Source organism: Crocuta crocuta, unplaced genomic scaffold (genome assembly GCF_008692635.1).
Source record: "Crocuta crocuta isolate KB4526 unplaced genomic scaffold, BGI_CrCroc_1.0 scaffold360, whole genome shotgun sequence".
Taxonomy (NCBI): Eukaryota; Metazoa; Chordata; class Mammalia; order Carnivora; family Hyaenidae; genus Crocuta; species Crocuta crocuta.
In genome coordinates this window covers 220,989-234,524 of record NW_027529634.1, presented here as the reverse complement: position 1 = coordinate 234,524, position 13,536 = coordinate 220,989, and the positions used below count along the sequence as shown (strand labels likewise).

Sequence of the window (13,536 nt, the reverse complement as noted above, 5' to 3'; positions counted from 1 at the left end):
ATTCAGAGGTTTTACGAAGAACCCAGTAATCCTTATGAGACTCCATATTTAGGCTATATGTTCTGAATTATATCTTGGAGTTAAACTAGACCAGAGAAAGCAGCATTTGTCTGGACTACATATGAACTTATTTGAGTTGCTGTCATCAAGGAATGCCATCAGAAGGGAATGCTATTCATTTGGTTTAGGATGTTATGGTATCATTCAATACACTTCCTAAGGAAGGAAGAGGAATTGCCATTTGGTCACAGCTCTCAATGAGCTCTCAACTGATAACAAGAAGACAGACAGTAAGAAAAAAAATGACTTTATGTTAATAATTTTTTAAACATAAAAATAATAGGGGCACCTTGGGTGGCTCAGTCAGTTAAGTGTATGACTTCAGTTCAAGTCATGATCTCACGGTTCATGAGTTTGAAGCCAATGTTGGGCTCTGTGCTGACAGCTCGGAGCCTGGAGCCTGCTTCAGATTCTGTATGTGTGTCTCTCTCTCTGTGCCCCTTCCAGGCTCTCACTCTCTCTGTCTGTCTCTCTCTCCCAAAAAACAACATTAAAAATTCTTAAAAATAGAAAATAAAGATAACTTCCTTATGAAAATATATAACTTATGACTAAAAAAGACAGCAAGGGGTGGCTGAGTGGCTCAGTTGGTTGAATGTCCAACTCTTGATTTTAGCTCAGGTCATGATCCCAGGGCTTACGATTCTTAAGATTCTCTTTCTCTCTCTCTCCCTCTGCCCCTCTCCCTCCCTCTCTCTCTCTAAAAAAGAAAAACAAAACAAAACAAAAAGATCAATTTTAATGAAAAAAATAGGGGTGCCTAGGTGTCTCAGTCAGTTAAGCTTTCAACTTCGGCTCAGGGCATGATCTCACGATTTATGATTTCAAGCCTCACATCAGGCTCTCTGCTGTCAGTGCAGAGCCCACTTCAGATCCTTTGTCCCCCTCTCTTCCTTCCCATGCCCCTGTCTCAAAAATAAACTTTTTTTAAAAATAAAATGAATAAAAATGAAAGAGTTTGCAAAATAAATCCAATAACATCCTTACTTCACATCATACAAAAATGGGAATTCAAAATAGGTCAGAGAGGCGCCTGGGTGGCTCAGTCAGTTAAGTGTCAGACTTCAGCTCAGGTCATGATCTCCCGGTTAGTGGGTTTGAGCCCTGTGTCAGGCTCTGCGCTGACAGCTCAGAGCCTGGAGCCAGTTTCAGCTCCTGTGTCTCCCCATCTCTCTAGCCCTCTCCCACTCATGCTTTGCCTCTCTCTGTCTCAAAAATAAATAAAACTGGGGCACCTGGGTGGCTCAGTTGGTTAAGTGTCCAACTTCTGCTCAGGTCATAATCTCATGGTTGGTGGTTTCAAGTCCCATATCGGGTTCTGTGCTGACAGCTCAGAGCCTGGAGCCAGTTTCAGCTCCTGTGTCTCCCCATCTCTCTAGCCCTCTCCCACTCATGCTTTGCCTCTCTCTGTCTCAAAAGTAAATAAACTATAGAAAAAATAAATAAAACATTAAAAAAAATTTAATAGATCACAGATCTACATATAAAACTTAAAATTATGAAACTTCCAGAAGAAGACAGGAGAAAATCTCTACAACCTCACAGTGGACAGAAGTGTTTAGACAGATAGAACATAAAAGACACCAGTCAATAGAAGAAAATAACATGATAAATTGGACATCAGAATTAAACAACTCTGCTTTTTGACATTTTTAAAAATGAAAAAGCAAGTCACAGGCTGGGAGAGACTATTCCCCAAACATATATCAGATAAAGAACTTGTAGCCAGAATATACATAAGGAACACCACAACTCAAGCATAAGAAAATAATCCAATTTTTAAAATAGGCCAAAACTGTGCATACACTTCATAAAGATGAAGTACAAATAGCTGAGAAGCAGAGGAAAGGTGAGACACATCATTAGTCATCAGGAAAATGCAAATTAAAACCATAATGAGTTATTACTATACACAGATTAGAATGGTTAAAATTTCAAAAATGATCCTACCAAGTAGAGACAAGGATGTGGAGCAAATGCAACTTCACACAGATTGCAGATGGGAATAGAAAACACTACATCCAGTTTAGAAAGCAGCTTGGTAGTTGTTTCTTTAAACATTCACCTATAATGTGACACCACCATTCTATTCCTAAGTGTTCACTCAAGAAAAATAAAAACATATTTCCATACAAAGATCTCTACATGGATATTCCTAAGGAGAAGGAGAAGGAGGGGAAGAGGAGTTTTATGCAGCGGTAACCACACCTACATTTGTGTTGTGGCAAGTTCACTCTGGCTGCAGAGGATGGACAAGAGTAAGGAAGGCTATCCGAACTATGAATACACTCTTCAAACATCTTAAAGGTAGCTACTCCCAGAACAATAACCAGCCCAAATCAACAAGTTTAGAATTAGCAAAAATCAAATTCTGCCTTTTGTGAAAAAAGGAATTTATGCAAATATGAAACCTAATAACAGTTTGTGAAATAAGATTTGAAGGATCTAGTGAATGATGAATTTATTAGGAGCCCAAAGTAGGTGATAGTTATTGGAAAAGCTATTAGGAGATTATAAATTGGAAAAAAAAAAAAAAGATAAAAGAAAAAAAAGACAATCCTGTGGCCTCTCTGATAGCATGCTAGATTATTTTGTCCTGTTTTGAACACTGCAGCTGTTTTAAGAGGTGACATTAGACATTAGCACCAGGAGGGATGAGACTGGAGGGGCAGGCAGACATAAATGTTTTGATTCTCCTCCCTTTGAGAGGCAAAATCTATGTTCTTTCTCCTTGCATCTGAGTGAGCTCCGAGATTTCTTTGTTCGATAGAACATAACTGACTCTAACAGTTGTTAGGCTCAGACTTTAAGGCACCTGGCAGTCTCTACTTCTTCCATCTTTGTGCACTGAGCTACCATGTAATGCGTCCATCTTTCCCTGAGGCCCCTATGCTGTGAGGAAGCCCAAGCTAGACAAGGGAATGGCCTTCTGGAGAGAAGCCCAGCCAATCCCAAGTTATTCCAGGCCCTAGACATTCAAGTCATCTGAGACCAGAGCCAGACATGTGAGTGATGAAGCCATTTTGGACAGCCAGCCCAAGTCAAGCCAATCCCACTTACAATTTGATTGCAACCACTTGAGAGATTCGAGCAAGAACCAGCCAGCTGAGATATGATAATGATATAACCATCTTTCTATATAGTATTATATCATATATAAGTATTAATGTAATAGAAAATGGTTTTACTCATTCAGTGTGTTACACAATAAAGAGCTAAAACATGAGGTTCCTCTCTCACCAGCCATTTCCCGCCACATGTATAATGATTAAAGGAACAAAATATATTTAGCCTGGAGAACGGAATACTTCAGAAAAGTGTAACAACCATCCACAAATATTTGAAACTCTGGCATGTGAGCTCAAGAACAGCTTTAGTCTGCAAAGGACAGATCTAAGACCAAGACGGGATGTTACAGGAAGTGGCAAATATCACAGTTCCTACAAAGAAGAATGTGCCAAGTTATCACTGTACCACTGTACCACAGAATTAAAACAGCATCATTGTGATGTCAGAAATAATTTCTCTGGACACGTTCAAATGGGCACATGTGCTCTCTGGTCAGGCCAGGTGTTGAAAATGAGCCTACAGTAAGATAAAAAAAAAAAAATAACTAGAGGTATAGCCAGATTGCTGTGATCCTACTGTGTGTTTCAGAAACGTAACAACTGACTTTATGTGTCTGAACTAAAAGTAGCCTAGCTATGCTCATTTCTATTCCTAAAATACTAATTCAGGGGGCAATCAAACATGGCTCTGGCTCCAATTTACACTATGCTTAAACAAAACTAATTCCTCAGAAATTTTACATGAATTCTATTTGTAAGATGTTCATTGCACAAATGCTACTAGAAACCTCTTCCAGATTTAAAAAAAAAACAACTTTGTGGCAACACTGTAGGAATGAAAGGCTTGAGCCTCCACTACCGCGTCTGCCACCCACATTTGATCATTTCTTCCCTACATTTATTTGATAATCCAGACTGCATTAATTTTACAGTATTTTTGTACCACATAAAACTCTGTAAGGTCTTATCAATTGTTTCACAGATGAAAAAACTGAGGCACAGAGAGGTTAAGTACTTTGCCCAAACACACAGTCAATGTGTCCTAAACTCTTCCCCAGCTGGCCAGTTGCTCAGGGAGACTGAGGAATCCTTCACACAGAAAGAAGTGACTTCGTTTTAACTGAGAAGTTCCTTGGAAGCTCCAGCCACACCTGCTCCTTTGTTTCCAAGAATGCCCTTATTTAATTATCAAAGGGGATGTCAATTTGTTGTATTAAAGAAAAGAAAACAAATTGAGGCTAATACCTCTCTCTATGGAGAGATGCAGTTATTTGGGGACTCCTGGGTAGAGTTGAAGACAAAAGTACTCACAACTTCACAGGTCTTCTTCCCCAAAATATAGGTTACTTCACATATCAGACAAATACTATAAAGCACAATGCTGCCTTGGTGAAATCTAGAAAGTAAATGTACTGATGCAAGGCGAACAATGACTTCTTAAAATTAATCATTATTGTTCCTCTCCATTAAATAAACAAACAATAACAACAGTAAAAACTTTAAAAAAGAACCTTCCCTAGAAATCAGATAAACAAAATACACTGTTGCTATATTCAAGAGTCTCTCTACCAAATAAGGCAGGCTTTGCATTTCTATTCAGAAAGATATAAAAGTTCATTCACTTGGGGCCTCAATTCAGGCTTATCATGAATGTGCTGATATTAAAAAGTACTAAGAGAACAATAAATTGGAACGCTTAATGTATTTATTTACAAACCATCTCTGGATCTTTCTTGATTTGTGGGGACACAATGGGTAGTGGGAACATTGGGTGGTTGGATACACAGCTATCTGTGCGGGTGATTTCCACAGGGGCGTGGACCAAATGACCCTTCAAGGTGGTTTGGTGTCTTTCAACTCCACAAGCTGTGTGTACATCCAGATCAGACAAGCTTCACTAACCACAGAAGTTTGGGACAAAAGCCAGCCACACATCCCTGTGGTCCTCCTGCCTTCTGGCAAACTCCAGGACCAGATTGGAAAATCTGTGCCCAGTTTGGGGGCCAAGTTTGGTATGATCTGGGGATGATTTATATGGCTTTGGTTGGAGTCCACATGATACGCGCTACTTTGGCCAAATTTAGCTTTGGGGTTTCTGACTCATTTGAAATAAAATGTATCAGGTGGAAACAGATGGGCTCCCCAACAGGGATCAGAGGTGTCTCCTCCAAATCCTGTGGGACACCAAGACAGCCGAATTTCCTACCTTCCTACTCAAAGATCCAAAACAACATGCAATACAGGTGGCATCAGGGTGAAGGAGTTGGATGTATAAGTGTTTCCCAGGATTCACCTAAAATAGAAATAAATTGCTTTTAATTTCTGAAGGGAGAAAGGCTGGATTGATTTTACAGACTCTCCTCTAAACAGCAATTTACATGCTGAAACTGTAAAGCTGAGGGTAAAGTATCCCTTCCTGGTGATTTGAAATCCGTTGATTAATTTCAAGTTGATGACCTTGTTCCCCTACAACAATAGAACTTTAATTCATCTCACTCTGGCTGCCTCTAACTAGTTTTCAACAATCACGAAACAACCAGCAAGTAGTGGCTCTTTGGTGGATAGAATCCCTATTAATAAATACAAATTAAATGAAGCATATCAAAAGAACCTGCTCCTAATACCAGACCAAATAGGATTTTCTCTGAATTTAAGAGCAAAATATGTCCCCATAGGGAGAATCTCAGATATTCTAAGGCAACTCTGTCCAATAAAAACAAAATGCAAGCAACAAATTGAAGCTACTAAGTAATTTTTAAAATTTATACTAGTCACATTAAAAAATAAGAACAGGTGAAAGGTGCCTGGGTGGCTCAGTCAGTTAAGCATTCGACTTTGGCTCAGGTCATGATCTCACCGTTAGAAGGTTCGAGCCCCTCATGGGGCCCTGTGCTGACAGCTCAGAGCCTGGAGACTCCTTCAGATTCTGTGTCTCCCTCTTGCTTGTACTCTGTCTCGCTCTGTCTCAAAAATAAATAAATATTTTTAAAAAATTTTTTTAAATAAGAACAGGTAAAATTAATTTTTAAGTATTTTTTTATTTAACACAAACATATAAAAATATTACCATTTCAACATGAAATCAATATAAAAGGACCTAAGAGATTTTTTTACATTCTTTTTCCATCTAAGTCCTTGAATTCTGGTGTGTATTTTACACTTAACAGCATCTCAGTTTGGACTTTCCACATTTCAAGTACTCACCAGGCTTATGTAACTAGTGGCTACCATTAATGGACAACGCAGTTGTAAGGTAATACCACACTAAATATCTCTGAAATGTTACAGCTAGTTGAGACACAAGCTCAAAAAGACGGAGACTGACTTTGATCTCACTGAAATGGCAACATTTGGGAGGTAGTATAGTAGCAGGCTATCAAGACTCTGGGGAAAGCCTGCCTAAGCTTCACCACTACATGCCTCAGTTTCCCCATCTCTAAAATCTAGCTATCTCATATGGTTTAGCAGGTTAAATAATTGAATACATGGGGTGCCTGGGTGGCTCAGTCAGTTAAGCATCCTATCGGCTCAGATCATGATCTCGCAGTTCATGAGTTCCAGCCTCACATTGGGCTCTTTGCTTAAAGACAGCTTAAAGCCTGGATCCTGCTTCAGAGTCTGTGTCTCCCTCTCTCTCTGCTCCTCCTTCACTTGCGTTATGTCTGCCTATCTGTCTGTCTGTCTCTCTCTCTCTCTCTAAAAGATAAATAAACATTTTATTATTTTTTTATTTAAAAATTTTTAAAATATCTTTTATTTATTTCTGAGAGAGAGATCTGTNCTCTCTCTCTCTCTCTAAAAGATAAATAAACATTTTATTATTTTTTTATTTAAAAATTTTTAAAATATCTTTTATTTATTTCTGAGAGAGAGAACAGCATGAGCAGGGGGGGTCAGAGAGAGAGGGAGACACAGAATCTGAAGCAGTCTCCTGGCTCTGTGCTAGCCATCAGCACAGAGCCTGACGCGAGGCTCAAACCCACAAACCGTGTGATCATGACCTGAGCCAAAGTTGGACGCCCAACAGACCGAGCTACCCAGGCATCCCGAAACATTTTACAAAATAGTGAATACAAACAGAATACTTAGAATTACTTATGGCATGTCATACTAGTCAACAACTCAGAAGACGCTGATTAGAAATACCTTAAGGCAAGGACTATTCCTTATTCATCACTGTAAGAAGTCCCAGGACCTAGAACAGTTCTGGTACATGGAAGGCAGTCAATGAACATTCTCCTTTAAGTTGTCAAGGGAGGTTGGGGATGCCTGGGTCAATGAACATTCTCCTTTAAGTTGTCAAGGGAGGTTGGGGATGCCTGGGTGGCTCAGTCGGTTACGCATCTGACCTCGGCTCAGGTCATGACCTCACAGCTCTTGAGTTTGAGCCCTGCATTGGGCTCTCTGCTGTCAGCACAGAAAATGCTTCAGATCCTCTGTCTCCCTCTCTCTCAGCCCTTCCCCCCTCTCAAAAATAAATAAACATTAAAAAATAAAATAAAAATAAAAGGAGTGTGAAGTGCTGCCCAGATCCAATTTTCAGAAATAAAAGGAATTTTACTCAGGCCTCTGGAAGCGCTGCCAGCAAACAGCCCTCAACTCTCATCTCCCTTTGGGGATTGCTCCAACAAAAACCAAAGGCTTGCTAAAAGCAAGTACCCTTCCCAAGGTTGTTTATTTCTATCGCAGGGCAGGCTTCTTTCTCCTTAGGAAAGGTAGCACCAAACAGCTGCTATTGCTCCAGAGCCCCTCTTCTTTATGTATGTATCCTTGGGTATGCATTGTAGATATCCCCTACCTCATCCTACTTCCTTCCCTCCATTCCACAGGTGTTGATCCCAAAAGCTCTCCCTAACAAACATCCTGCCTGTTAACACACAACCCACAAAACCCAATCGGTGATAAGAAGAAACAAGAGCTGTCTGTTAAGAGTTAAGACAATGAATAAATAATATTTGCCAGTGTTTTCCTAACAATTTCTATTAACCAAGTCACTGGAAGTGTTGCCTGTATAGGGCACACCGTGCATTGTAACTCAGAGTCTTCCCACCGGCAGCTCATTTTTTTCCAAGACACAGAACCACGCAATGACAGAAGAAATGAAGAAACGAGAATAGCTGCAAGCACTGAGACTCTTTCGAGAAAGCCTCTTTCTTCTTTAGGTTATCCAAGACCCATACACTACAACCAGACGCATTCATGCCCATGCCGGAGTGAGCCCAAACCTCAGAGTTCTCTCGCATCTCGGACTTTCAAATTCTTAAATTTGCCCTTTACTTAAAAAAGTCAATGATTTCACCAAGAAAGTTTGATTAGTTTCTTTTACTTTCTGTAATGAAGTGCCATCCTTTTTACACTTGAAAGGATCTTTGTAATAATGCAACATTGATCTTTTGAATACAGATGAGCTAACCTAGATAATAGGATTTAGAATGAGAAAGACCAGACTGGTTATGATATTTAAGGCTCCAGTGCCATCAAGAGGAATTGTGGCATAAAACATGTTTCCAGAGACACTGTCTAATGCCACATTAATAAATGTAGGATCATGTTTCCTCTTGCCCATAGTTTTTATTTTGTTCAACATCTTGAGAGAAGTCAATATGCTGTGTCCCTGGATGTCAATCACCCAGTGCAAAAAAAAAAAAAAAATGTCAGGGGTGGAGATTTAGCTATGAGATCTGTCTTCTCAAGTCTGCTGCTTTAAGCCACAGAGGTCGAGAACTGGGATTCAAACCTGATACCAGAAAGCAATTCTGATAAAACTTTAGGGAAAAATGGGAAATCGCTGATCCAAAAACTATTTTGCCCCAGACTCAGCAGAAGAACTGACAAGGGGAGGTGGAAGGCTTTCACTTTGGAAAATGAAGTCTATCTAGGAAGTTGATTGCTATTTTTCCATCTCCACATCTATGGGAAAGAGAAAAGAGAGCCCTTTTGGTGAACCCATCCTCCAGGAAAGACTGAGCAGAGAGATCCTATGCACAGCCTCACACACAGTGGGTGGCTTGTTGTCAGTCACAACCCAGGCCAATGCTTCCTGTGTACAGAGCAATGTTAGATTTAATGTCAGAACAGAATGAAAAAGAACTATCATGAAAGACCCAATCCAGTGACAAGTACAAAGGGATCCTACAGGGGCGCCTGGGTTGGTCAGTGGGTTAAGCATCCAACTTCAGCTCAGGTTATGATCTCACAGTTCATGAGTTTGAGTCCCGCATTGGGCCCTGTGCTGACAGCTCAGAGCCTGGAACCTGCTTCAGATTCTGTGTCTCCCTCTCTCTCTGACCCTCCCCCACTCATGATCTGTCTGTGTCTTTCTGTCTCGCTCTCTCTCAAAAATAAACATTTTTTAAAAAGGATCCTACAAAAGGATGCCATTAATCTCTCTATTTATGGTACGTTTGAAATTATCCATTTTTAATTTTTTAAAGTAAAAATTAATAGAATTAAACTTAATAAAAATTAAGTTTATTTTATTTATTTTGAGAAAGCACACGCAGAAGCATGAGTTGGGGAGGGACAAAGAGAAAAGGAGAGACAGAGAATCCCAACCAGGTTCCATTGATGCAGGGCACCAGCTCACAGACTGTGAGACCATGACCTGAGCCGAAATCAAGAGTTGGATGCTTAACCAACTGAGCCATCCAAGCACTCCTGAAATTATCCATTTAAAAAAAAAATTCCAAATCTAGTGTGGGGAGCTATAACTAAGTCACAAACAAAATCAAATGTTAAGTCTGTGACACTAATTTTAAAGTATTTAGAGATGAGAGAGCTCAGTATGGGCTAAATTGATCAAAGAAGCCCTTGGGATTTGAATAATATAATAGCTAATAATTATTGATCTCTTACTCTACAACAGGGTAAAAGAAGCACTTCACATGGACTATCTCATTTAATCCTCATCAGAACAGTGTAAGGGAGTTAAGCTTGCTTTACTGATGGGAAAATTTGAGACCCAAAGTTAAATACCTTCCTCAAGAGTTTACAATTATTAGAACTCAGTTTACCAGATCCCAGAGCCTGAACTCCTCAGCAGCCAAATCATATCAGCGTGGAAAAGAGGGAGGAAGTTTAGAGGGGCATGGGACGAAGAACGAAAACCAAGGTATCCTAACAGGCGCAGAGGACAAGGCAAATTGAAAAAAAAACAGGTAGAAATATAGGTTGGCATTGTGTGGGGAGACAAGCAACATAGAATCAAGTCTGGGGACAAAGTAGGATGGAAGACTTTGGGATCACAAATAAAACCAGAAATTGGGATAACAGACAGGAGACCAAGAGCAGGGAAGTACCTACTGGAATGCCTTCTAAGACAGCTACTTGGTTATCAGATAAGATGGTGAGAGCAGTTCTAGATGCAAAATATGAATTTCCAGCAGAGCAACAGCAGGGCTGACTGATGCCCTTGTGATGCCCCACCTGGGAATACAATTGGTCCCAGGGTCTGGCCTTGGGGTCCCCCTACATACGAATCCATAACCTCAGCTATAATGGTCAGTGCTGTAGCCTCCAAGACATGTACCACGACATTCTGGCCCCATGAAATATTAAAAGGAAAGAGAAGAAAAGAAAGGAAGGAGGGAGGGAAGAAAGGAGGGAGTATTTTAAATTCTTTAGGTCCAAACAGTTTGAGAAATCCCACATGCAATAGCATCTTTTGAAGGATTTATAATACACACTAGCATAAAACTCCATTTAAACAAGAAACCATTTTCCTAACTTATTTGGCCACTGACCCTCAGAGGGTGTACTCTAGGAGGGAATAGTTTAAAGAAATGCGGGGGCAGAGAACTCCACCCACACAGGCCTTCTCAGGAGAAAGAAGAGTATTAAACAAAGTGAAGATGGCTGAGAAAAAAGACATGAAGAGGAGCAAACATTAACCAAACATTATGGCCGGGAAGAGTCAAAGATTCAGTTTGCAAAAAATTAGGGACAGATTACAAAGGATCTATAACATCTGAGGGACAGAAAGTGGGAGGTTCCTGCACTGAGAAATCACATAAGCAGCAAAGACTGAATGCACTGAATCTAAGAGCTCAAAATCTAAATTGCGAGGACACGTTGGGGAGGACGGAGTCAGGTAGGGAGCTGGGAAGTGTTTTTAACTCTATGGCCATGTATACGGTAGAGAGCCAGGACTTCAAAATCAGACACTTGCATGTGAATATCAGCACTGTCCTTCAGCCCTGCATCACGGTGAGTTAGGTGCTCAGGCTCTCTGCCCCTCTCTAGCCAGGGAAATGAAGGTTTAAAGAAGGAATGTGACTTGCCCAACATTCCGCAGCTAAAAAACATCACAGCCAGGATTCAAAACACATGTAGGGCTGAACCTGGTATCAGACCATCTCTAAGATATTTTCATCAGCAGCCCCGCAAAGCAAGAAATTCGGTCATTCACCAGTCTCCATAGTTCCTCTGGTTCCTCGGGGTCTCCATTTTCCCACTAGTAAGCAGAGAGCATCATCTTTGCCTCCTTTCCCACAGGAAATCTTTCACTGGAATATAAAGTTAAGTAAGATCTGTGATACTGGTTTCATAAATTCAACAAACTCCACCTCTAGCGGATATATTTTTTTTAGGTTTATTTATTTGAGAAAGAGAGAGCATGTGCGGGGGAGGGGGGGGTGAAGGGCAGAGAAAGAGAGAGGGAGGGAGAGAGAGAATCCCAAGCAGGCTCTGCACTCTCAGCATGGAGCCCAAAATCCCATGAATGGTGAGATCATGACTGATGTGGGAAACAAAGGCAGAAGAAAATGACAGATAAAGTTAAATTTCCTTACAACCTGCAGCCCATTCGCAAAGACAGGAAGCAGGCAGAGTAAAATGTTTCTCCAGGAACTCCCTACTGTCTTACTGCTAATGTTTTGCTGGGGAGGAAACAACCATAGCTTGACAATAGCTAGACCTCCAGTATCCAGGGAGTCTCCTTTAGCATATGAAAATCTCATTGGAAACTTCCCTTGGAGTTTTACCTCCCCCAACTCCATAGTATATGGAGTCTCTCTTCCTGGTCCCGGGCAGGGGCAGGTCCTTCTGCCCCTGGGTCCTCTCCCTGTGCTTTAATAAAATCACCTTTTTGCACCAAAGACATCTTCAAGAATTCTTTCTTGGCCGCCGGCTCCGGACTCCAAGAACACCATTTCCCCACAAAAATCTTCACCAGCGATCTCAGCTGAAAGCAAGAATCAGACTCTTAATTCAGCCACCCAGATGCCCCTTTAGCCAATGTATTTTTACTCCAGACACTATCAGTTTATTTCATTTCAAGGTAACAGACATATCCAATCCAGTTACAACATTACACACCATTCAGGTAACCAAACCAACACCCCAACTTAAAGATATCTTCTGTGGCTTCTATTCTTCGAGCAGCATGCTTTATTTAGCACCTCTGTTCAGGCTGCAATTACCTAAAGCCAGCATCTGTCAATTTTCCTGCTGCTCACCTCATTCCATAACCTACAGGTGTTGCTCCATTGGGAAACTCACCAGTGCTAAGGGCTTTTTTTTTTTTTTCCTCATCTCCTTTCCCAAATTTGACCCTGTAAGGCCTGGGGTGAACAGCCTTGGATCCCCAAGTGGTGGAGTGCAGTTCCCCACCCAGCTGACCCACCCGGTTATCTGGAGTCCCGCTACAGCCGCACCTGTGAGGTAGCCATACGCCCCGCAGGCAGCACCCCTGCGAGTGAGTGTGCGTAGAAAGCCCGCCTGAGCCTCGGCTTTGACTTGTAAACAGAGGCTTTGAAAGAGCAAAGTTGTGAGTTTGTCTCCACTAAAGCAAACTTCCTCTGCTGTTTGCTTTGGGCGTTTTGCAGGTGAATCTGCAGAGCAGGAATGGATTTCCTGTCTGTTCCTGCAATGCTCCGGGAGCCCTGCGGAGCTCAGCTGCCACCTCGAGGCTCCAGAACAGGCATCTAGCCACTTCCGGGTCTGAGCCATCGTCCAAAGGGCTTTCCTCACCTGCTCCCCTTCTCCCTTAACCCTTTCTTCCCCCAGCCGGGTCAGGCAGTGAATCTGCAACTTAACGAAAGAGTGCCAGTTAGGAGGCTGGGTGGCACACCAGCCTGAAAACCCACCGCCCCCGCGAGGAAGGTAAGACAAAGCCAGGAGCTGGCTGACCACACTGCTAAGCGGTGTGCCCAGGTAACTCAGTGATTCCCTTCCAGGGCTGCTGTGAGAGTTAAGTGAGATTATCCCCATTTAACCAAGAGGATAAAAAGATCACCGGAGTGCTGCTGGTACTTTACCCCAGGTCAGCCCCACGCCTGCCCATCTTCAAAGGCACAGCTCTCCCAGGTGGGAAATTCAAGGTGCTAGCAGAGCAGGTTGTTTCGCTAAATGCTGCAGCAGGGAAGGCTCCATTCAGGCTTATTTTCCTTGAGCCATGTGGCTCCTTGGC

At 41.7% G+C, this 13,536-nt stretch overlaps 1 protein-coding gene across 3 annotated transcripts in view; it reads right to left on the bottom strand.

Annotated features, from left to right (window-relative positions):
• Positions 1-12,288, bottom strand: part of LOC144230082 (uncharacterized) — a 103,157-nt gene extending 90,869 nt beyond the window's left edge. For 2 of the 3 annotated variants that reach the window (XR_013334682.1, XM_077762288.1), the window contains exons 1-3: positions 12,210-12,282; positions 5,986-6,088; positions 5,335-5,421 (exon numbers count right to left, since the gene is read on the bottom strand). Coding sequence is in view for 1 of the 3 variants with exons in the window: in XM_077762288.1 (XP_077618414.1) it covers positions 5,335-5,421; positions 5,986-6,088; positions 12,210-12,277 (258 nt within the window). In the remaining 2 variants the exon portion in view is untranslated. Of the gene's footprint in view, positions 1-5,334; positions 5,422-5,985; positions 6,089-12,209 lie in introns of all 3 variants that reach the window. The other variant, XR_013334683.1, reaches the window with a different exon arrangement.
• Positions 12,289-13,536: the final 1,248 nt, after the last annotated feature.